Genomic DNA, 23321 nt, shown 5'->3' on the forward strand with positions numbered 1-23321 from the left:
TTATTGTTTTATATGCTACCACTCTAACTTTAGAATCTCATACGATTATGCAAACAACATACAAACTAAGGCATCTAAATAAAATACACGAATTGTACACACATATACCCCATCACATGAAGATAGGCATTCTGGCTAAATGATTATTTTACTATTTCATAGTACATTCAAACAAAAGCAGAATTTTAATATCATTTACCTCAAGTATTTTATCTCCGGTTTTAAGAGCGTTTGTCTTTCCTGCTGGACTATCTTCTAAAACTTGTTTGATAAATATACCTTTAAGCTCCTCTCCATTCTTCAGGCGTTTTATAACGGTTTGTCCACCAACAATACTAATACCAAGAGACACATCGGGTTCTCTAAAAATCTCAACACTATAAAAAGAATAAAACAAAATACACTCGTGAAACAAGTTAATTTAATTAGTTGGGCTGTTACTGTAAGTGTTCAATTTGTACCATATCCTTGTGGCTCATATTTTATATAAATATATTTTCTAAATATATTTTTTTTAAATGTTATGGAAATTGTACCTCATTCCTAAATCATAAGATATTATTTATATTTCATGGCATAGCCCTGGCTGGGTAGCTCAATTGGTTAGAGCATCATCCTAACATGCCAAGGTTTGATCCCTGGTCATGGCACATGAAAGAATCAACCAATGAATGCATAAATAAGTGGAGCAACAAATTGATGTTTCTCTCTCTCTCTCTCCCTCACTTTCTTTCTCTCCCCCTTCCTCTCTCTTTCTAAAAATCAATAAATTTTAAAAAATTAAAAATATTCCTGGTGTATGTAAAAGTTTAAATTCTGAAAAAGATAGGTATCTAAAACAATAAATACAACTCAAAATTGAGAGATTTAGCTAGGCCTTAATGTTCCCATCTCCTACCACAATGTTTTCGGTGATTAGTCCTTTTCATCTACACCCATAATATTAGCAAAGATTGGATTAAGGAAAGAACATACGGGTGAAAAAATCAAGAGTCTCTGCAAAAAGCAGAAAATTTCAGACTAAATTAAATTTGCCATTGAGAGGCTTGTTGCCCCAAGCTGCTTTTCCCAGTCAGCATAACGTGGGGTTCTTTAAGTGGAGGACAGATTTTATCTGCTCCTAAGGCAGGATGGTTTTCTTTTCTTCCTACCTTCACATCATTTCAAAAACATATGGGATAACACTTGGCCATCAAGCCCCGGCCAGGTGGCTCAGTTGGTTGGAGCATTGTCCTGTACACCAAAAGGCTGTGGGTTCAATTCCTGGTCAGAGCACATACCTACGTTGTGAGTTTGATCCCTAGTTGGGGAGCTTCCAGCAGGCAACCATTCATGTTTCTCTCCCACATTGATGTTCCTCGCCCCCGCCCACCCCCGTTCCAATCTCTCTCACTCCAACAAATATATTCTCGAGTGAGGATTAAAACAAAAACAAAACAAAAAACTTGACCCTCAACATATTATGAATTTTTCCCTCCAATTGCATTAATTAGCCAATAATTAATGCAAATTAAAAAGTAGCTCAGAAAACAGTTCTTAAGAGTTTTTAAGACAAAACTCATAAGTGCAAGAAAAAACAGTTTTTGTGGGCACAATGAAATTAATAATGCATGAAGAATAGACAGAGCAGCTAAAGGAAGACTTTAATAATCTTAATAAAGTACATCCCTCATGCCTACATAAAATTACAAGAGTATCTAAGAGAAGATGGGCCCAACACATTCTGTTCGCTCACATAAGGCACAAGGGATTGGAGGGAGAAATAAATTGGTACATGGTACAGCCTCACTACTGTTGTTTTTTACACATAAAGAAGCTTTACTGCAATCAAGGCAGCCCTATCTGCCCTTAGTGAGGCAGTGATAAATTGCTTAGTCCATCAGTTACTGTCATAGGTGGACATTTGAAAATTGCTTTCTCTGAAAGAGTATGATATTTTCCTAACATTGGGTGTAGTCATTTTGCCTGGCTACATATGAGTAGCAATTTCTCAATCATTAGAGAATGACTGAATGACAGTAATATTAAATTAAAGAAAAAAGCAGCTGATGGTGTTGTTCTATTGAGAAAGCCAATAATGTCATCAACATACATTCTTGGTGGACCCCAGTGACTGAAGTTAGGAGTTTCTTCCCCTTCACCTTCTTCTCTCTCCGGTAGCTCACTAAGGAGGAAAAAAAAATACACACACAATTTATAAAACATAAAATTGCACAATCTATATGTAAACAGTTCTTAATTTTTAAGCTTTTAAAATATTTACATTAATACTTAACTGTCCATACAAAGTAAAAATATATTGTTTTAATGTTCAACTCAACAAATATTTACCCAGCACTAGAACATCATAGATTATAAGCTCTGTTATCGGTGCCACTCTATATGCTATTTTCAAAAATTGTGTGTTTGATTTGTGCAATATTTGTTCCTTTATCAATATAAAAACTAGAGGCCCAGTGCACAAATTCGTGGACGCGTGGGGTCTGGCCAGCACGGCCCCAACTGGGGCCAATCGGGGGCCAGGCCGGCAGTGGGGAGGGGATGAGGGAGGTCAGCCAGCTGGCCTGCCCCCAATTGGGGGGGCAATTGGGGGAGGGGCAGGATGTGGGGAGGGGCCGCGGATGGTTGGCCGGAGGGAGGGGCCCCAGGTGGTTGACAGGCCAGCCCACACCCTGGTCAAATTCCTGGTCGAACTCATGGTTGAGGGGACAATTTGTATATTAGCCTTTTATTATATAGGATATAGTCCTTAAAACTTGATATTGACTAGCTCAGAGAATAGATCAACATAAATGGCTTTACAGTTAGTAAACATGATCCCTCTTTCTATATTTTTCCATCACTCTAAATAATTCCCGTCACTGGTATCCCATGAATATCTTGTGTAGTTATACATCACTTTTCAGTTTACAGAGAGATTTACTTATGTTATCTAATCCAATCCTCCCACCTACCATACCACAACCATACTTTCACCCATCAAGTATGTTAGCATGGAGCTCAGCCAGAAGCTGGGCTCAGTGGTGGGAGCCTCTCCTGCCTCTGCAGCAGCGCTAAGGACCCCTCGGGGGATGTCCTTTGAGGGCTCCCAGACTGCAAGAGGGCGCAGGCCAGGCTGAGAGACCTCCCTCTCCCCAGTGCATGAATGTCATGCAGCAGGCTTCTAGTAAGAAATAAATAACTAATGTCTGTCCTGATTCCTGACATAGAAAATTCCTTGGAATTTCCTTTGTGATATGGGTGATAAGAACATCTTTTGTTATTAATAACAATCTCCTTTCAACCAGAACTGCGTTTGTGCTAATAAGGTGATTCTTGGTAGGACCCTGGATAGTTTTGGATGGATGCTGCTGCCAGAGAACAAACAGGTGATTAGAATTGGAACGTTCAGTCCCACCCTCAGCCCCACCTCTGGGAAGGGGAGAGGGGTTACAGACTGAGTTCAAGCACCAATGGCTAATGATGTAAATAATTGTGCCTACTTAATGGGATCTCCATAAAAAAAAACAAAAAAAGAGCCCTAAAGGACAGGGTTCAGAGAGCCCCCAGGTTGACAAACACCTCAAGGTGCTGGGAGGGTAATGTGCCGAGAAGAATGGAAGCACTGTGCACATTCACACCTCCCCACATGACCTGCCCTGTGCATCTTTCCCGTCTGGCTATTCCTGAGTTATATCCTTTATAATAAACCAGTGATAGTAAAGCGCTTTCTTGAGTTCTGTGAGTCCTCCTCCCATGCCCAAGGGACGGACTGTGGGAACACACAATTCCAAGCTGTTTGAGCAGAAGCACAGTTGGCAACTGGCATCTGAAGTCAGGGCAGTCTTATGGGGCAGAACCTTTATGCTGTGGAGTCTGCATAACTCCCAGTAGTTGGTGTCAGAGAGAACTGGTTGTTGTGTGAAGGAAAAGCTCACACATTCGGTGTCAGCAGTGTTGTGAGCAAAAATAGTTCATAATAGGCACTATGAAAAACACACACACATATGCATCTTTACTGTGATACAAATATGTTATCATTATAGGAATTAAATTCTTTAAAAAAAATAAACTAGAATGAAAACCAAGCTTTAATATTAGTATAAGCTATCAATTTTTCTATTAAAAAATAAAAACCAAAAATATCCTAAACTGCTAGCTTTCACAAATTACGAGAAGGGTTTGGGTGTGTGTGTGTGGGGGGGGGGGGGAGCATTATCTAGAATATGGAAAGTTTTAGATAAAGTATGTAACAAAAAGATTATTTTGTTGAAAGAGACTCGCTGACTATTTCAAAGAATATTATCTTCCTTCAGGAAATTGGTATGTGCTTATTTTAATCGGATTATTTTATACTTAAAGAGAGATAAAACTTGCAAAAGCTTACCCACTTAGTGTGAGTAGTTTTGGAAATACAGTCAGAGGAGATGAGCAACTATACCAACTGATTGTAGTCACTTTACATTGATGAAGGCATATATATACCTTTTAACCTCAAATAAAATTTAATTGAGAAAGTAAAATACTTTTATTACACATATGAAGGTATAAATTTTCACAAACACATTTAAAACTTTAATGAGGGATTTCTAACCAAATTTTATAATTTGCACTGTAATTAAATATGCTCAATAGCTAAATCAGTTAAAGTTTTAAGTTTTTAAAATAACTGAAATTTACCTCTTACATTGAACCAGTTTTTCCCCGAGGGAATTAAACATCCACTAAAAACAATGTTTTTTATTTCAGACCTTTTTAACAAATGCCCAAAGTTATCATTCTTTACAGATTTGGGAGAAAAGATGAAGTAGCTCATTAGTGAACAGGTGGGTGTTATTAGTAAGACTTGATCATGATATACAATCCCTTCAACATCATACCAAAGTCAGATGGATCCAGATAGCCAAGGTGACCTTTCCTTTTCAATATACCTTTTTTTTTTCCATATAAAATTTCTACATACTAAGCCATATGAGGGCCAAGTAAACTCGGCACCCTAAAGGGATTAAGCAGGAAGAGTTCTAGTTGTGACTAAGCTATGTCATGATTTCTTTTGCCTCTTTAAATATAGATTTTATATGGCAATTTGCTGTGACATGCCATAGGGAATAACAAGTGTTTGAAACCAGGGAGAATGGGTACTAGTGTTTTCCAAACTAGCTAGTTTACTTATACAGATGTTACAGTGATTTTTGAGGGTACGAAGAAAATTATTACTTGGCACCAGTACACAGAAAGAATCAGGCATTCCTCATATTAAAGGTTAGAATGGCACAGACCTGTGCTCAGTGAAAAGAAGCCAGACACACAAAAAAGTCGTACTGCGTGATTATACTTGCATGAGTTCTAGAACAGGATAAATATGTTACAGTATAAGAAGTCACATCAGTAGTTGCCTTGGACAAGACACTGCCAAGAGGATGGGCGAACTTTCTGTGGTGATAGAAATGCTCAATATCTTAATTGGACTGTCGGCAATATGAATCTACACAGTGATCAACATCAAGGAAACTGTCCCTTAAAAATCTGTGCATTTTATTAATATGTACAATTGTGTTTAAGAGTTTTGTTAAGGAAATGAAAGCTCAAGTCACAAAGGGTAACTTGCTTCCTTCAGTCAACTTTATGTCTCTTTTGGCCTTTTGTAGAGCCTGGCTTAGTAATCAAAGATCTAAATATAGTCTCAAAGACATTAGTGTAATATTCTTATGTACTTCCTGCCCTAATTTTTCACATTTATCTTCCCTTGCAGTGTGGACAACAGCTGCAACAGAAGTATACTGGAAACCTCCTCTTTCTCCTCCCAACTCAAAATATTCCAGAGTAGTCCTCTCTCAAATACATACATTTCTTTTCTTCCTTTTCCTCAGCCTCTTACCAATGTTCTGAATTTATAAAAATTTTTTGGCAGTTTATTCCAAAGGTAAACCTATTAAATATCCACCACTCATTTAAAAGGCACTAAATGCCAGGCACTGTATTGGGAACTCAAAATATAACAATCATTTAATCTTTTCCCCTACCATCACTCCTGCCTCCTGTTCTACCTCCACCACTCTAACAAAGAATGTAATATGTAAAGTATTTCTTTACATTTGCATCCTATTATACCGACAGCATGATTTCTTGTCAAGTTTAAAAGTCTTTCATCTCAAGTTCATCCTCCTCCAAAGCCTTTACCCTCTGACACCTTGTTTTATTAACTGTGAGTTGGTCCTATTTTATTATAAAACAAACAAACAGCCTACAATCTCCTTGAATGTTTTTTTAAAAAAGCCAGCAATAATGAATACTATCCTAGATAAACCTCATGGCCCATGAGTCTATCATTGTCACTGAGCATCACTGCTGACCGTTCATTAGACATTTACTATGTTCAAGGCATTATATGAAGCCCTTTATATTCACTTTTATTTAATCCGTAAAAGTACCTACCTTATAAATGAGAAATTTTGGAGACAAGGGAAGCCTTCTCAGGGCCATGTAGCTATAAATACTAGAGGGAAAATCTGAACAACAACCACAATATGTCTATACCACAGATCTGCTATTAGTCTGAGAGATGTACATGTCCCCCCTTATAGGCACCCATATGTCCTCAGGCAGCAGGCGATGACAAAGATGAGTTAGAAAAAGACTGAAGCCAGGTGAGTTCGGAAGACCTGGTCTCAAGTGACCTTATAAAGAAAGGGGGATACTTGGAACAAAATAGCTCAGATTCCTTCCAGAGTTATCATACCCACCGGCCCACAGTTCTCCTCGTAGAGAGCCCCACTTTGAGGGTGAGTCTGACCTCTTAATACTTGTCCTGCCTCCAAACATAAGAAGTTGGCTTGACACATATATATATGCACATTAAAGAACTACACTACAATTAATGCAAAGAAGAAACTCTAAGATACTATTTAGGGTTTCATGACACACTGATAATCTAAAAGACTCTCTCCCAAAAGAATCTATGCATTGCTCAGGAAGACTCCTGAGTGGCAATAAGTATTCACCTAGGATGCTAACCCCAATGGCATTCGCTAAAAGATTAAAACAGGGACTATGATTTACAGGAAGACTTCTGGAACCTTCTGAGACTTAAATATATCCTGAATCTATGCAAGCAAGCCAAAAGTACAACTTTCAAATGCAAGACTGATCTCCCAAGACATTAGGTTGGAGCCCTCAAATACCTGAGCTTGCATAAGAAATTGACTTGTTAAAGTACTCATTTTAGGAGAAAAAAACAATGGGATAGGAGTAAAGCCTATCTTCCCTCTCAGAAGCTGGGAGAATTAAGATACAACTGGTGTTCCATTTTGTCTTCTGCGTGAGGAAGGAGGGGTGGGTTTGGAAATTTTTTTAGACCTTTTCCAATTCTACAGTTAATAATTCTATAGCTTTAGAGAAGTAGCCCCATTTCTGAATTCTTCAGCCAGATTCAATGATTAACACTAAGCATAAGAGAAATTTAAAAGACAAAAGTGTCTCATTTAAAAATTAATTTGACCACATAAAAGTCATAAAATATATTGCTAACCCTTCCAGTACTGCCACTCCCAGGCATCTCTCCTAAAGAAACAAATGCATTGCTTGTTTAACACTGTGAGTTCCTCCAGGAGCTGGTTAGGTCATTAGGACACCAGGCCTGCTAGCACCACCCCTCTGCACTCTAGTTCTGCTGCGTGAAAAGCCACCAGATTGTCCTAGTTGGGCCTATCTGTGTCTTCTCTTTCCACTCAGAGATGAGCTACGCAGAAGCACAAAGAACAATGATACATGAAGTTTCTATCTAAAACTCTAGGAGAAGGTCACAGGTTATTGAATAGAGAAGACAGTATCATTGTGTTGATAGATGATATAAAATCATTCTTGGACTAAGGGTTTAATAAAAACATTAGGGCCAATCCTACCCTATCACTCATTCCTGTTATGCTATGTCAGTACCTCCAGCTCCTTTGTTCACTCCTCTCCTGTACTCACAGTGCTACACCACTCTGGTTTCACCTTCGTATATCACTCCATCCTCCAACACCTGCCCAGCCAAACTACCCATCACTCTGTGGAATTTCCTTGAGTTGTAAAGAAACTACTCCAGGCACTAACCTCTTCACTGAATGTCCTCGATACCTTCTCTGTTCTCTCAACAGCTGCTGGTTCTTTGTCATGATACCACACTCACATGGTTAGTGCTCATTCTCTTACTCTCTGGGAAGTTGGCAAGAGGGGCCAATATTTTTCTAAACTCCCTTTCATCACTAAGCCATTGCTCCCCTACCCTTGTTTTAAAAGCTAATCTCTACTCTCACACTTCTCCTCTTAATGCCACTCTACTAGCACCCCAACATTCTTGTAAATAGCTTTTCCCCTAAATGACAGAAAAAAAATCAATGTCACTGGCTCTCTATACGAACTATGTGTAATCACACCCCCCCCCTTCCTAGAATTTACATATTTCTTTTCTGGATTGTTTCCAGAAAGACACAGCCAGATACACACACATATTCTCTCTCATTCTTCCTCTCTCATCTATCTTTATCTATGTATCTATCTATCATCTATCATCTATCTATACCTACCTCATGCAGTCTACCTGCCTCTTTTCATGATCAGGATTCTCAAAACACTGGTCTGTCCAGTTTCAGAACTTCTGTTCAATTCTCAATTCACCATGCACTCTAATAAAACTGTGCTTACCAAAGACCATATGGCCACGCCCCATGAAAATGTTTCCATTTTATCTACCTTGACCTCCCTGTAGCCTGTGATGATTTTTTTGTTAAAATGCTCTTTTCCTTTGATTTCTATGTCAACCTCTGGTTCATGAATTTCCTTCTATCTTTTGTTCATTCCACTTTCCTATTTTCTTCTTCCATTCATACCTATAATATTGCTGCTTTGCAGGTCTCCAATTTTGACCCTATGCTCTTCTTATTACTTGAACTACCCATGAAAGGCTACTCAAACCCAGGAGTTTCACCAGTGCTTGCCTGATCTTGTCCCCAATTATCCATGTCAGGACAGCCTCAACATTAATCCCAAAAATCATGGATCCAATTGACTCCACTTCACTTCGTTGTCCTATGAATACTTAAACCCTCAATATGTCTCAAACTGAACTCATTACTTTCCCTTCCAACCTATTTATGCTCCTATAATCTATGTCAAAGAACTAATGGTTCCACTATCCATTTGGTTTTTCATTCCAGGAACATGAATCATCATCAACTAGTCCCTCTCACTTCCTACATGTTATCAGACACCAATTCCTATAGATTATCTAACTCTTAAATCCATTACCTCATTTGTCCACATATTCCTTGTTTGAGTTGTTAAAAATAAACTACTAACCTCCCATTTTCTAAGCAAATACTCGATGTGATCCATTTTGCATGCAACTGCAAGAATACAGAATTGTATATAAGATAATTTTATATAGTATATTGTCTAATATAGTGGATTTTATTCAAAGTATTTTTCTGTATTTTCCAAATGTGTCACCATAATTATATCTGTTTCATTTTTATAGATGAAAAAAGAACTATTTTATAATGTAAAAGAAAAGGAAATCATACTATGCATCAGCGGTGTATCTAGAAGACAATATTCCTGTGTGTGCTGAGGTCTTGGAAACAACTCGGGTCCTGGGGAGTTGGTATAAGGGCAGATCTTCTTGCTGCCTTCTTTGAGCCATAACGGGCAGTTCAACAAGCAAGCCAGGACCTTGGACATCATTCGGAATCATCATGCCTATAGAGTAAACCAAAAAATAGTGAGCACAAAATGCTTTCATTCATCCGTAATTCATTCAACCAATAGTTAGGAGCATCTGTCAAGGGCAAGTCCCTTCTAGGAAGAAAACTTATTTATATTAAAGCAAATAAGTAAAATATTTAATACGTCAGATGATGACAAGAACTATGGTGAAAAATGAAGCCAGAGCCCTGGCTGGTGTGGCTCAGTTGGATGGAGCATTATCACATACACTGAAGGTTGGTGGGTTCAATTCTGGTCAGGGATAATACCCAAATTGCAGGTTCAAATATGATGAACTATACATCAAATGCCTCCCTTAAGCCCATACATTTATAGTATATTTTGGAGGAAATTAGAAATAATTTATAAGAGATATAGTCTTTTAGATTTTCCTATAAGCATCACCTAAACTCTCAATTTTTTCATACTGAACAAATTTCCTAATAAACTCATTATGACTTCTGCTTTTTATCTTATCTAGAAACTTCAGAATCAGGATCTAATCGGTTGGTAATGCAACAGAGAATCTGATGAGGGGGTGAAAATAACTGTAACATTTAGGTGGTGTGAAAGGAAGTCTCAGTTGCTTTCCCCTACCCCAAGCACCCTCTATCACATCCACTAGGGCCCACATTTCTGCAAAGCAGTCATATCTGTATCCCCGCCTCACTCTTCCAGCTCTGCTTATGCCTGCCTCCTCTCCACTGAGGAGGGACCAGGGGTAGGATCAAGATTCTGAGAGGGATGGCCTAAAACCAGAGTCTTAAGAGCAGAAAACCAGCTCTATTGGCAGAGCTATTTCCCATCCAACTATGCTGGCAAAAGCAGCCTGTTAAATTATAGCACTGGGTTTTACAGGTTGCTGCAGTTTGTCTAAAACTTTGCATTACCTGCTCCACACGAAGACTGCCCATGCCCTTTGCCCCCTCCCCTCCTCCTCCATGGACCCTGGCGGTGCTCAGGCACACATTTTCTTTTCTTTTTTTTTTTTTTTTCAGGCACACATTTTCATCTCTCACAGTGCTTAACACAGTTTCACTTTACAAAGCTGTTCGCCAAGCACACACAGTACCCGGGAGCCCATAAAACAAATCCAGTCCTTTTCAGTTGTTAGGTAATGGCCATAACAGGAGCACAAAGGTTAGAAAAACAGAGAACTTAAAAAAATATATATTCTGGGTAAATGGAAGTTAATGCCTATAGGAGAGGAATGGGAAACATTTTCAAAAGACTTATACTTAGTGGGGTACAAGAACAGAAAAATAGTCAACAAAATAATGGCAATAAGAATCCAAGTAGAGAGGAGGTTAGGTACCGTACGACTTAGCAACTGAATGAAAGGGAGGTTTATTCTGTTGTTAAATAACCACATCTAAGCGGCATGTCACGCTCTCATTTGACAAATATTTCTTGAGCACCTACTATGATAATGTAATCAGAGATAAGCCTTGCCCTTCAGAGCTTAGTCTACAGTACAAGACTGGCATGCAATGGAGTATGTATGCCTGACTCTTGGGCACAATGACAGAAATTCATCCAGGGTTCACTGGAGGCCACTCCAGGTAGGGGCAAAGATTGGGAAAAAGAACTGATTTCTCTCGTAAATCTTGTAACACTAAATGTGTTACTGATTTAAAATTTATCTTGTATGCTTTATAGCATTAATTGTACTAATTTGTAGGCTTAGTTTCATAGCCCATGAGGAGTATAGGGTCTTGGAGGATACAGAATTTTGGAGAAAGTATAGAGTCAAGAATAGTCCTTTATACATAGATTCTCCAAAAACCAGTTTTTAAATTAATTGTTCTTAGATAAATCTAAAATTGTCTGTTACTTATAAAGTGGTCAGAGAGCTAGAGATTTGAAAGAGGCTTTAGAGAACACTTAGCCTAAATTGTTCATTTTACACTTGAAGAAATAAAGAGGCTTGGAGAAGCCTGAAGGCCTGCCTGATGACTCAGCAGGTTAACTGCTAAGTCCTAAGGATCCTGGGGCTGGAACAGTCTGCCAGAGGCTGGGCAGGGCTCTCGAGAGAAAAATGATATTGAGTAGAATTAACTCAATATGTATGCTGCTGAGATCTGTATTGACTCAGCATCAGTAATTTCTCAGCCCACCCATGATTAGCTTTGATCCAAAAACTCATGCCTGCCACATGGAATTCTGGAGGCTCTCAAACAGTTTTCCTAAAAGCATGTGGTTATGAATGATTTTCTAGTGAATACAGGTCTAAGACAGCTTTACTCTGAAAGCTATAATCTCTGAAAATAAATTTCCAGGCCTTCCAAAATATTACAATAAGGCAGTGTAGTAGGTTGAATGGAGAACCCCTTAAAAGGTATATCCATGCTACAGGACTTATGAATGTGACCTGACTTGGGGAAAGAAATTGTTTTTGCAGATATTAGTATCTTGAGATGAGACCATCCTGGATTACCACAGTGAGATCTAAATCCAGTGATAGATGTACTTATAAGAGACAAAAAGAAGACACAGGCAGGAAAGAAAAGAAGGCCATGTGAAGACAGAGGCAGATAATGGAGTGATGCAACCACAAGCCAAAGAATGCTGGAGCCACCAGTAGCTTGAAGAGGCAGAGAACAGGTTCTTCCCTAGCACCCTGAGAGGGAGCACAGCACCTTGATTTTGGACTTCTGGCCTCCAGAACACAGAGAGAATTCATTTCTATTCTTTTAAGCCACTAATTCTGTGACAATGTGTTACAATAGCCCTAGGAAACGCATACAGGCAGCAGAAGGCAGTGGAACTAACTTTGGAGTCACCTAGGGGGGACTGGGTCATCCCATGAAGAGAATATCTCTTTTCCCATAGTTTTCCCAACTCCACTAGCTCTTCTCACAGTAACCCACCCCATTTTTCTTGTCTGTTCCATAAGGCATAAATAGGTCCAAGCAGTGGCAATTTTGCCTCCCAAGGGACATTTGGCATGTCTAGAGACATTTTGATTTTGATCATGACTGGGGTGGGAGTACCAATGGCATCTAGGGTTAGAAGGCAGGGAAGCCGCTAAACATCCTGCAATGCACAATCCAACCCTCCAACCAAAAATTATCTGAGCCACAAGAGTATCAAGATTGTTATGAAGTATCAATGGTAATCACATGGATATGGTCTATTAATTCATTTATTTGTTAATTGGTGCTTTAAACCTTTCCCAAGTATTTAATAATTGGAGGACTATAGAAATGTAGTGGATTTTTATTAACACACACACACAACAATATCCTTGCCTGGCTGGTGTGCTCAGTGGTTGAGTGTCAATCTATGAAACAGGAGGTCACAATTTGATTCCCCATCGGGGCACATGCCCAGGTTGCGGGTTTGATCCCCAGTGTGGGGTGTACAGGAGGGAGCCAATCAATGATTCTCTCTCCCTCTCTGAAATCAATAAAAATATATTTAAACAAAAAAAAATAGTATACTTAGAGAATTTTGGTAAAAAATTTCCCATATTTTCCCCTAGTCATGATCAGTTACACATCATGCAAAACTAGATAGACTCATCTAATCTTAGATATTCAAAATTACTTCTGTTGACTCACAGGAATTGATCATTGTTATTATCTCACAAATGTCTTCAATCTTTACCATGAAGAATTCCATTCTTTCTCTTTCTCTCTCTCAAAAAAAATTACACTTACATAAAACTGTTACATAATTTTCTGTAGTTCTTTCTCTCTCCTTATGACATATTACCATACACACAAGAATTTCCCATAGAAAAAGATTTTTCCTATTAAGTAATGTCATAACAGGTGAAGGACAGCATGAATCTTGAACAATGGCTCTATAAATCCCAGTGCTACAAAAGAATTTAACAGTTTCACCTAGGGATCCTAATATTGTAACATTTGATATTTCAGTGTTGGATGAAAAAAATTATTTGTTAAAGTCAAGTTTTCAAAATTATATAAGAATCAATACTGGGGGGAAACAGAGAGAGGCACGATACTTTCAGGATTCTTTAATGGAAACTAAGTTATTAATGTACCAAAATTGACTGTAATATATGACTATAAAAATGTTTCATAAATGTTTAAAATATGCCTCTCTTTATTAATATTTAACAACCCCATTCAGTGAGCTAACAGTACCACTTAATAGCATCAAAGGTTTCAATATATATCAGTAGAGACTTATTTCAGATTCAGCCCTGGGTATTAGTTTTAGTTTTAATTCATCCTGATAATAAAAAGCAAAATGAGGCAGAGAAAATGCAGCCCTCTCAGAAAACAAAATCTGAATACTCTAAGTTAAAATAGGAACAACTGTTATTCTTCCAGATATTTGGAAGCAGATTAATAAACTGATTTAAATTTGAAATGCCAGAATGAATGAAATGGAAACGTAAAATTGATCACATACAAAAATAAAACGGAAAGATTGCAAAATAATGTAATTTCTGTTCAGGAGAAACAAAAACCACAAACCTAACTCCAGACTGCTTTGTGTTAACGAATTAAGATTTTCCAGATCATCGAATCTGGGTTGTTGACTGTTTCCTTCAGTTGAGGATATGGAGGGATGGGAATTGATGCCAAAATTTTCTTTCATCTCGAGAGGAAGGAAAACAGAAACGCATTAGTACTTTATGATAAAATGCGGAACACTATAATGTTGTTTAAACAGACAATAATGATAGTGGAAAACTGGCCCTGAAAACAGGCCTTCTCAAGTAACGGTTTATGCTGTAGCAAGCAGTAATGAACGCCGGTAACTTAATAGTTGCAGGAGTACAGGCTAGAAAAACCTGTGTTTTTCCCCTAAATACTGGATTTTTTTAAACAACAAATTTGTTTTTCTAAACATTAATAAGTGGACTTAAATAGACATTCACCAAGGTCGAGGAATAAAAGATCTAGCCAGTTAAGCAAGGTCAATGGCTGACACACTACCTCCTGATCCCGCTGGACCACCACGTAAATAGCTGATCCCCAGATCCCTGGTGAATTTCCACAGCTCTAAGCCTTTGCTACACCCTTCCTAGCACTCTTATCTGCATGGGGAACACTCAGTGTCCCAAACCTAAAACCAAAGATAAGCACAGTCAATAATTTATCACACTTTCCTCTTTGTCCTCCTTTTACACAAATCTTTTATGGTTTCCCAAAGTTACAATCTTCCAGGACATACAATTTTTACTGAAGTATTTTATTATGATACTAGAGGCCTGATGCACGAAATGTGTGCAAGGGGCTCGACCCTCGCTTCATCCGGAAGGTTGTCCAGTCATTCTGCTGTTTGGACTAATTAGCATATTAGCTCTTTATTATATAGGATTTTTAAAAAAACTTTTATGAGCATAAAATTAAATGACAACATCATGGCCACCACTGTCAATGGCAACACACCAGGTGATTCTGTGTGCCACCTATTCCCAAATCAAGGTATTATTCACACAATCCCAAAACATCTGTTCTCTGGTAGACTTCCCAGAGTCCTCTATGATGAGGAATTCTCTGGGGTTCCATAAATACGTCTAGTCCAGTGCCCTGAATGGCGGAAGGACCCTCAAGCATTGGCAGAAGGGTAAAAGGGAGGAGAGGTCTAAGGGAGGCAAAGGGAAAACCCAGTCCTAGCTGCCCTGTGAAAGAGCAGATGCAAACACACTTTGCACATCACTGCAGGGAAGCTGTTAACCTCGGTGGGGGGAGCACCATACTGTACCTGAATGAATATACTGCTGCATATCGCTATACAATAACTTCCTTTCCATTTACCTGGAATCTAATTGGGGACAGGAAAAAAAAAACACACACAAAAAAATGTCCCTAATAAATGATCCCAATTGGTAACGAGCTAACTCTAATTTTATAAAAGATAAAGTTTATTGGTGATTTAATAGCAAGGGCAAACCTACTAAAATATAATGCTTTCCTGCCCAGTTGTAAATGGGCAGTATCACAAATGTAAAGATGATTTCCTAGAGTTCAGTGACTCTCTATTTAGTATCATATATAATACAGAGAAAGTGTGGTTAAGTGAGTTATAAACAATCTTTAATAAATTTGCCTTGACTTGCCTGGACATATACACTATGTGAGAAACATAGAACTGTATTTTCCCGAGGGAATTAAAAAAAAAATCAAATGGCAAGAGACCTCTTCCTTGAAATGGGTAATTAGGAGAAAAACATCACTAAAAAGGCAAAGCAAAAGAAAAAAATATATATAAAGCAAAGCAACAGGAGCTTATTGGCTGAAACTGAAAGTTGTGTGATGCAGAAAAGATGAGCTTTTACTTACAGCAACACACTGTATAGTAACATCTTGGAAAAATGATTAATTATGAAATGATTCATTAATATATATTTTTTAAGTTTCATAACTTAGTGACTGGGATAGGAAGGGGAGGAGACAGGGAAGGAGGGAAGATCTGTTCTAAAACACCCCTTACCACGTTTTCAGTGCTGTAGCCATACTGTTGTGTCTCCGGGGAATATACACTCATCATGGACCTTGCTTCTTGAGGCTCAGGTGGTTCACTTTCACAGAACCACTGTGTACCAAAGTGAAGTTCCTTCATGGACGGAACAGGAGCAGCCTCTTGAATGTGTGAGGAGGGATACAACTCCATGGACGGAAAGCAATCTTGATAGAGCTCATATTCTTCATCAACAAGCATTTCTCTTTCTTCACCCATTTCCTGCAATCTGGGAGTCAGAAATTCATGCATTTCCCAGGCCTCCTTGCTATTGTCTATCTCTTTTTGTTGGGACTGGAAAGATCTTCCCAAATTTAGAAGTGGCTCATCCACAAGTTCTTCTTTAAAATAGGGTTCATCTCTAAATTCCTGTAAAAAAAAAAAAGGTTGCAAAAAACGTCAAGCTACACCCTCTTAAAGCTGGAAGAGTAACCCCTGCTGTAGCTGCAGGGACATTGTTACATGCCAACACATGGTTAACATGAACTGCTCTCCATTACACACGCGGAGAAATACAAGCTCACTACCACACAACCTTCCACCCAGGAAAGGGACAAACAATAAATCAGAGGCTAAAATCTGCCCTTGGCAAGGTGAATGGCTATTCTAAAAGGTTCATTATACATTAACCACCTGAAAACGCTCAGTCAGAAATAGCAATTTTGTTAAACTGCTACACTGAATATTTAACTCATGGATCTCATATAAAAAGTAGTACATAAATACAAAAACACTTCATATTAATACTTACAAAAGCAAAGACTTAAAAGATCAGGATTTTCAAGCTTACGTAACTCAAAAGACATCACGGCGGCTACTTGGAAAAAAATAAACATTCCACTTAAACTAAAGATAAGAGGCGTATGTCTCACTACTTTGAATATGACTCTGATAATATACTATAAATAGAAATAGATTTTTTTCATATGCTTTGAAAATATGTAACAAAATGGAATAAATACAGTATACTTTTAAATTAATCTATATTTCACTAGTTAGAAGAACAAGTACATACAAGTGAAGCTAAATAGTCATAGACGTGCAGGAACATTGCTGAGTTTTGGTAATGCTATGGAGCTGTTGAGCCTTTGATCTAATTCTTAGCGACATCAAGGTGCTGATCACAATGATGCCCTTTTCCTTCTAAGGGATCAATGACAGGTCCTATTTTAAGTATTACTAAGTATAAATTCCTGGAAATGAATCTATTCTTTCCCATTACTTCCTCACTTGCAGCTAAATATCACTGTGGCGAAACTTGTATATTAATACAGTATACCATATACTACAACCTACTTATTTTTTTTTTTTAAAAAAAGCTGTGTGTAGAAGGTATATTTGGACATGGCATGTGTTTATGAAATTTTAACCAAAAAAGTCTACACTAAGAAATATAATGGACTATCTGTCAGCTTGAGATACTGTCAACAAATTATGTAAAGAATATCAAAAGACAGCTGTTACCAAGTAAAGCAAAACCATACTCTAACTGCAAAGAGCAAAATAAGGACAGTTCATTTTAAAAATAAAAAAAGGAAAAGCTCTAAAATAAACTTTCTAAAATTGAAGCAAAAATTAGGGTTGAACTAAATCTTTCTCTAGAAAGTATTTAATAAGAAGTTCTTTTGTATAGCTGTTTTCTACATCATTATAAATGCAGGTCTATTTTCAAAAATATGTTCTACCCTCAAAATTTTAAGAAATATTAGTATAAAAGAAAGTATGTTTGTTCTTTGAAAATGCCTTACACTGGCCTATGTCATTTATGGAGGCAATGTGATACAAGAGAGAAAAGATTTCAGTTTAAAAAATAATAATAAAGGTAGAGAGGGGATTATTTGAACTCTATGTATTTAGCTAAGGGAGTGGTAACAAGCATTGTCTTCTTTATAGCAACTTTAGCTCACAGCAAACCATTCAAACGGGAAATAAATGTACTAAATACCTTGGGTGCTTCAAGTATTAAAGATGAATTTATATCATGAATTGCTCCTGAAATTTCAGTCTTGTCTTCATTAATGTTTGAATGTAAAAGATAATGACTTTCTTCCTCTTTATCATCTTCCTGAAAATAGAAGCATTTTTATTTTATTTTCTACTTTTCTGCATAACTGAAGAAATGTTTTTGTCAATCATGAAACTATTTTTTTGTACTGAGATATAATTGACATATAACATTATATTAGTTTTAGTTGTATAAAAATGATTTAATATATGTATATATTGCAAAATGATTACCACAATAAATTTAGTTAACATCTGCAACTTTCAAATATACAGTGCAGTATTAAGTACAGTCACCATGCCGTACATTACATCCTTACAACTTATTTACCTTAAAACTGGAAGTTTGTACCTTTTGACCACCTTCACTCATTTCCCACCCTCGCCCCTCTGGCAACCACAGAAACACTTTTATAATCAAGAAAATACCTTCATTTCAAACTCTCTTCAGATTAATTCTTATTTTTCCATTAAGTGCAAGTACATAATAAAATGTATGCACCTTGTTTGATTAGAACAGACTTTAACAATTAAAAAGAAAGCCATATTCAAGTCAAAGCTTCTCACACTTTTTATTTTTAAATATGACTTAAGGAAAAAAATCACTTTCCCAGGAATGGACCTCATTATCAAAAACTGTACAAGTGTTTACAGGGTGATTTTCAAAACCTTTAACAAGGGCACAGTGTGGTCACTCTCCATGAGAAGAGACACAGCCATTCTGAGGCTTATCATCTCAATATCAGTGCCAGGTAATAACAGCTACTCTTTATCAAGTCTTAGCTTCATATCACAAGCCATAGCAAATACTTTTATATGCTTTACCTCAGCATAATCTTTTTAAAATATATATAATTTAGTTTTATCTCTAAAATTGCATTGAAATTTTTTAAAAAAATTTACCATTCTGCTTAGAATTGAAATGCAGTAACTTATACATATTTTCTTTTTTAATTATTATTATTTTATTTTTTATCTCAGCATAATCTTTACACCATCCTATAAGGTCAGGATTTTATATTTGTCTAAAAATAACAGCAAAACCACTGGTGCAGATCTAAGCACTTTAAATAATTCAATTCATTTAATGTAGTAGTTAATATGTATGTGCTCTTATTAACCCCATTTAAAAAAAATTTTTTTTATTTCAGAGAGGAAGGGAAAGGGAGAGAGAGATAGAAACATCAATGATGAGAGAGAATCATTGATCGGTTGCCTTCTGCACGCCCCACACTGGGGATCAAGCCCGCAACCCAGGCATTTGCCTTTGACTGGAATCGAACCTGGGACCCTTCGGTCCACAGGCTGACGCTCTATCCACTAGGGCTATTAGCCCCATTTTACAGATGAGTAAAAAGGACACAGTAATTTGCCCTGTGTAACATAACTGGTCGGTTACACACCGGGAATTTGAACCCTGGCTGTGTGGCTCTAGAGCCTGTGATCTCAACCACCATACCAGGCAATGCCCACCTTATAGATGAGGAAGCGGGGAGCTGGTGAGGTAAATAAGTGACCCAAGGACACATGGCCTTGCAAATCACAGAACGAAGCAAAGACCATAGCTGTCTGGCTCAAGAACTCCATTGCCAGCTCTATTCTGTTAGTTCTGAAGATACAATGCAGTTTTAAAAATCAGTTCATTCATTTTTAGGATCTGGCTCATCTGAGGTGAGTTTGTAGAAAAGGGAAGGTAAATCACATTTGTGGTTAACATAAAAATTCTTTTATTGACAATATGCATCTATATATGACTAAAATACAAGAGTCTATAATATTTATAAATACATAGATAACAGATATATACGATACAAAACTTTTTTAAAAAAATACTTTCTTCTTGCCCTGACCGGTTTGGTTCAGTGGATAGAGCATCAGCCTGTGGACTGAGGGGTCCCGGGTTCAATTCCAGTCAAGGGCATGTACCTTGGTTGCGGGGACATCCCCAGTGGGGAGTGTGAAGGTGGCAGTTGAATTGATGTTCCTCTCTCATCGATGTTTCTGACTCTCTATCCCTCTCCCTTCCTCTCTATAAAAAATCAATAAAATATATTTTAAAAAAATACTTTGTTCTCCTGTTATATATTCATAATCTTTCTGCCCCAACCTGACTTTGGGCCTTTTTATTCACACTCCATCCCCACTTCTGCCAAGGAATGTGCAAATGCTCAGTAAACATTAGGTGGTTTCATAAGTGGCCACCAAATGAACCATGAGAGAAAGAGACAGACACCTCAGAAAAGACCCACGCATCACTATTTACAGCTCATAAACAGATAGTTTTGCTAAAAGAACCCAGATGTTAAAGTAGGAATCACTTAGTGGTAATTCCACTAAGAATTGTTAGTCTTGAAAATGACCTTTCTCTCATTTCTTTATTGGCCTCCCACTCCCAAGTAACCCGACAGCCTTCTAGTCACCAAGGAAGTCTGGACAAAGGTGCATCGCACAATTTTTTCATTCTGAAACCCTCTAAAGTGAGGCTCTGAGGTCCTGAGGTTTCTGTAGCTCGACCCTTGCCAGAAATAGCATAGGAATCCACACCCAGCTGGTACTAAGCTCCATTTTTTTCTACTGCCTGAAACACTTCCTTAAGCTGCTTACAAGTAAAGTCATGCTGTTTGAGTCTTAGAGGCCATAACTGGTTTGTGATTTCCTCTAGTAGGCCAAATAATCAGGCAAGTAATCATCAGGGAAAATCTAGACAAAGTTCCTGCTACAATATAAAATACCAAGAAAATGAGGTCCCCATAAAATATCAAGTTTACCCTTTCTTAATTTGTCCAAAAATAAAACTAGGCATCTCATGTTATATGTTAGCTATGGCAACACCCACATATCAAATATACAGTACGGAGTCAAGAACTTGACTAAGCTATGTGCTATATCCCATTTTGAAATATTTAAAGTGTCTGATAGTAATATATAGACGTCTTCATATGTAATACATGAATAATAGAAGGTCAAATTGATGTTCTCCAATGCAAAAATACTATATGTAATGCATGAATCTATCTATAGCTATATATACACACACATATATACATATATATAAACATATCTATCTATAGGAACACTTGTAGGATGCTAATATATTTCATAAAATAAAAGGATTTTAGAGTTAAGAAAGATTTTAGGAGCTTTCTAGTCTTATTCATTCAGTCTTTTCAGAAGTAAAAAGATAGGTTTAGAGAAGAAAAGTGGTGTACCTAATTATCAAATTGTGAGGACAATGTTTTTCAAAGTGCAAAATCTGGCAATAGGATTACATGGGTGGCTCACTGAAGAGGCAGATTCTTGAGCGGATCAGAATTCTTAAGTCAAACCTCTGACAGTAAAACCTAGGAAACTGTCACCTCCCAGGTGATTCTTAGGTATATCATATATTTTTGTGTTTGAAACCCTCTGGGCTAACTCATAGCAAAGTTAGAAACTGAGCCCAGATTTCTTGAAATCCAGTCCAATACTGTTTCAGGCATGTTGCATGCAAACTACACTAGTGACAACAAATTAAAACAGGAATATAGAGCATAGTGGCTAAGAGCATAGGGCAGTGGTTCCCAAACTTATTTGGCCTACCGCCCCCTTTCCAGAAAAAATATTACTCAGTGCCCCCTGGAAATTAAATTTTTTTAAATTTTAATAGCAATTAAACAGAAAGATAATGTATTAATGTTTCTACCTTTTTCATAAAATATAGTAAAGAAAGGTGTAAATTAGAAACATTGAAGTTTGAAATTATGAAACTATTTATTGAACTCAGAATAGAAAGGTAATAACAAAAAAAGTTAAAACAAATGCACCTGTGGCCATCACCGCCCCCCTGGATCGCTGCAGCGCCCACCAGGGGGCGGTAGCGCCCACTTCGGGAATCACTGGCATAGGGTCTGAGGCCACTCTGCTGAGTTCATATTCCAATTCTGCCCCTTAACAGTTATATCACTTTGGATAAGTTACTCAACTCTCTGTGTCTTGATTGACTAATCTGTGATAAGGGTAATAAGAGAACTACTTCTGAAAGTCCTGCAAATAAGTTAATCGATGTAAAGGACTTAAAACACTGACTGACATATAGTGAGCACTTAATAATACTTTAACGCTGCTTGAAAATTATCATCAATTTTTTTTGCATTGAGGAACCTCAATAGCACCTGTAAAGAGGCCTTCAGTCATAAATAGTAACCTGACCCAGTACAGAGATTATGCAATAAGATGACTTTAAGATGGCTGGGCCATAGAGGAGTTTAGATGGTAAGGTTACAAGGCACTTCGATGGTGAGAAAAGCATATTAAAACCTCATTGCTATTAGTACGTATGATATGGTTAACTGGATCTCAACTTATCATGCCATCTCAACATCATTCCAAAATGAAAGTTAAAATGCATACATAGACTTATTCTAATTTACATCATAAGGAATGTGACAAGACCCTAGAAGACTGTGCTAAAAGGATGAAGATAAAGATAGTAGTCAACCTGGTAGTAGTAGGACTAGTAATGTTAGCAGGTAGCATTTATGTAACAATGTGCTACAACACTTACTGAATATCATCTTTAATTCCCAAAACCCTATGAGATAGACAGTATTTCTTCTGATTCTGTCAGGCAAGGATGGTAAGAAACTTACACAAGGACACACCTATAGTAAGCAGTAGAACAGGGGCTTGAGGCCAGGTGCATTTGTCTCCACAATCCATGTTCTCAACTATGACACTATTGCCACCTCCTACATTAACCAAATTCAACAACTTACCCCCAAAGGCTTACAGATGCCAAGGCGGACAGTGCCTGGGGGCACAGCTTTCAACACTTCCACAGCATCAGCAAGTTTGGTGTTGTCCAGACAGTATTGATTGACCGACACCAGGCGGTCTCCAGGTAGTAGTTCTCCACTTCTTTCCGCAACGCCATCGGCCACCAGGGAACGAATCACAATCACTGATCTTGTGGAATCTAAGGGGTCCTAATGATCACACAAAGAAGAAAGATGAGTCAGCTCCAAAAACAAATATTCAGCCTTCAGACAGTGTGTGTTTACTCATGACTCTCAGTTAACTGTTTACTTCCTGTGCCTGGCATCCTGGTGATGTTCTTCCAAGGGGGACACAATCTATTACACTACCACTCCAAACACCACACAGATATCAGC

General features: G+C 37.7%; 1 protein-coding gene across 14 annotated transcripts in view; it reads right to left on the bottom strand.

The window, feature by feature from the left end:
* PATJ (PATJ crumbs cell polarity complex component) overlaps positions 1-23321 on the bottom strand; it is a 305718-nt gene that overhangs the window by 172349 nt on the left and 110048 nt on the right. For 13 of the 14 annotated variants that reach the window (XR_009451968.1, XR_009451967.1, XM_059689351.1 and 10 more), the window contains 7 exons: positions 22926-23135; positions 18113-18232; positions 16141-16536; positions 14175-14298; positions 9543-9717; positions 2093-2164; positions 200-377 (listed from right to left, as the gene is read on the bottom strand). Coding sequence is in view for 12 of the 14 variants with exons in the window: in XM_059689351.1 (XP_059545334.1) it covers positions 200-377; positions 2093-2164; positions 9543-9717; positions 14175-14298; positions 16141-16536; positions 18113-18232; positions 22926-23135 (1275 nt within the window). In the remaining 2 variants the exon portion in view is untranslated. The remainder of the gene's footprint in view (positions 1-199; positions 378-2092; positions 2165-9542; positions 9718-14174; positions 14299-16140; positions 16537-18112; positions 18233-22925; positions 23136-23321) is intronic. The other variant, XM_059689346.1, reaches the window with a different exon arrangement.

Source organism: Myotis daubentonii, chromosome 3, assembly GCF_963259705.1.
Source record: "Myotis daubentonii chromosome 3, mMyoDau2.1, whole genome shotgun sequence".
Classification (NCBI taxonomy): Eukaryota; Metazoa; Chordata; class Mammalia; order Chiroptera; family Vespertilionidae; genus Myotis; species Myotis daubentonii.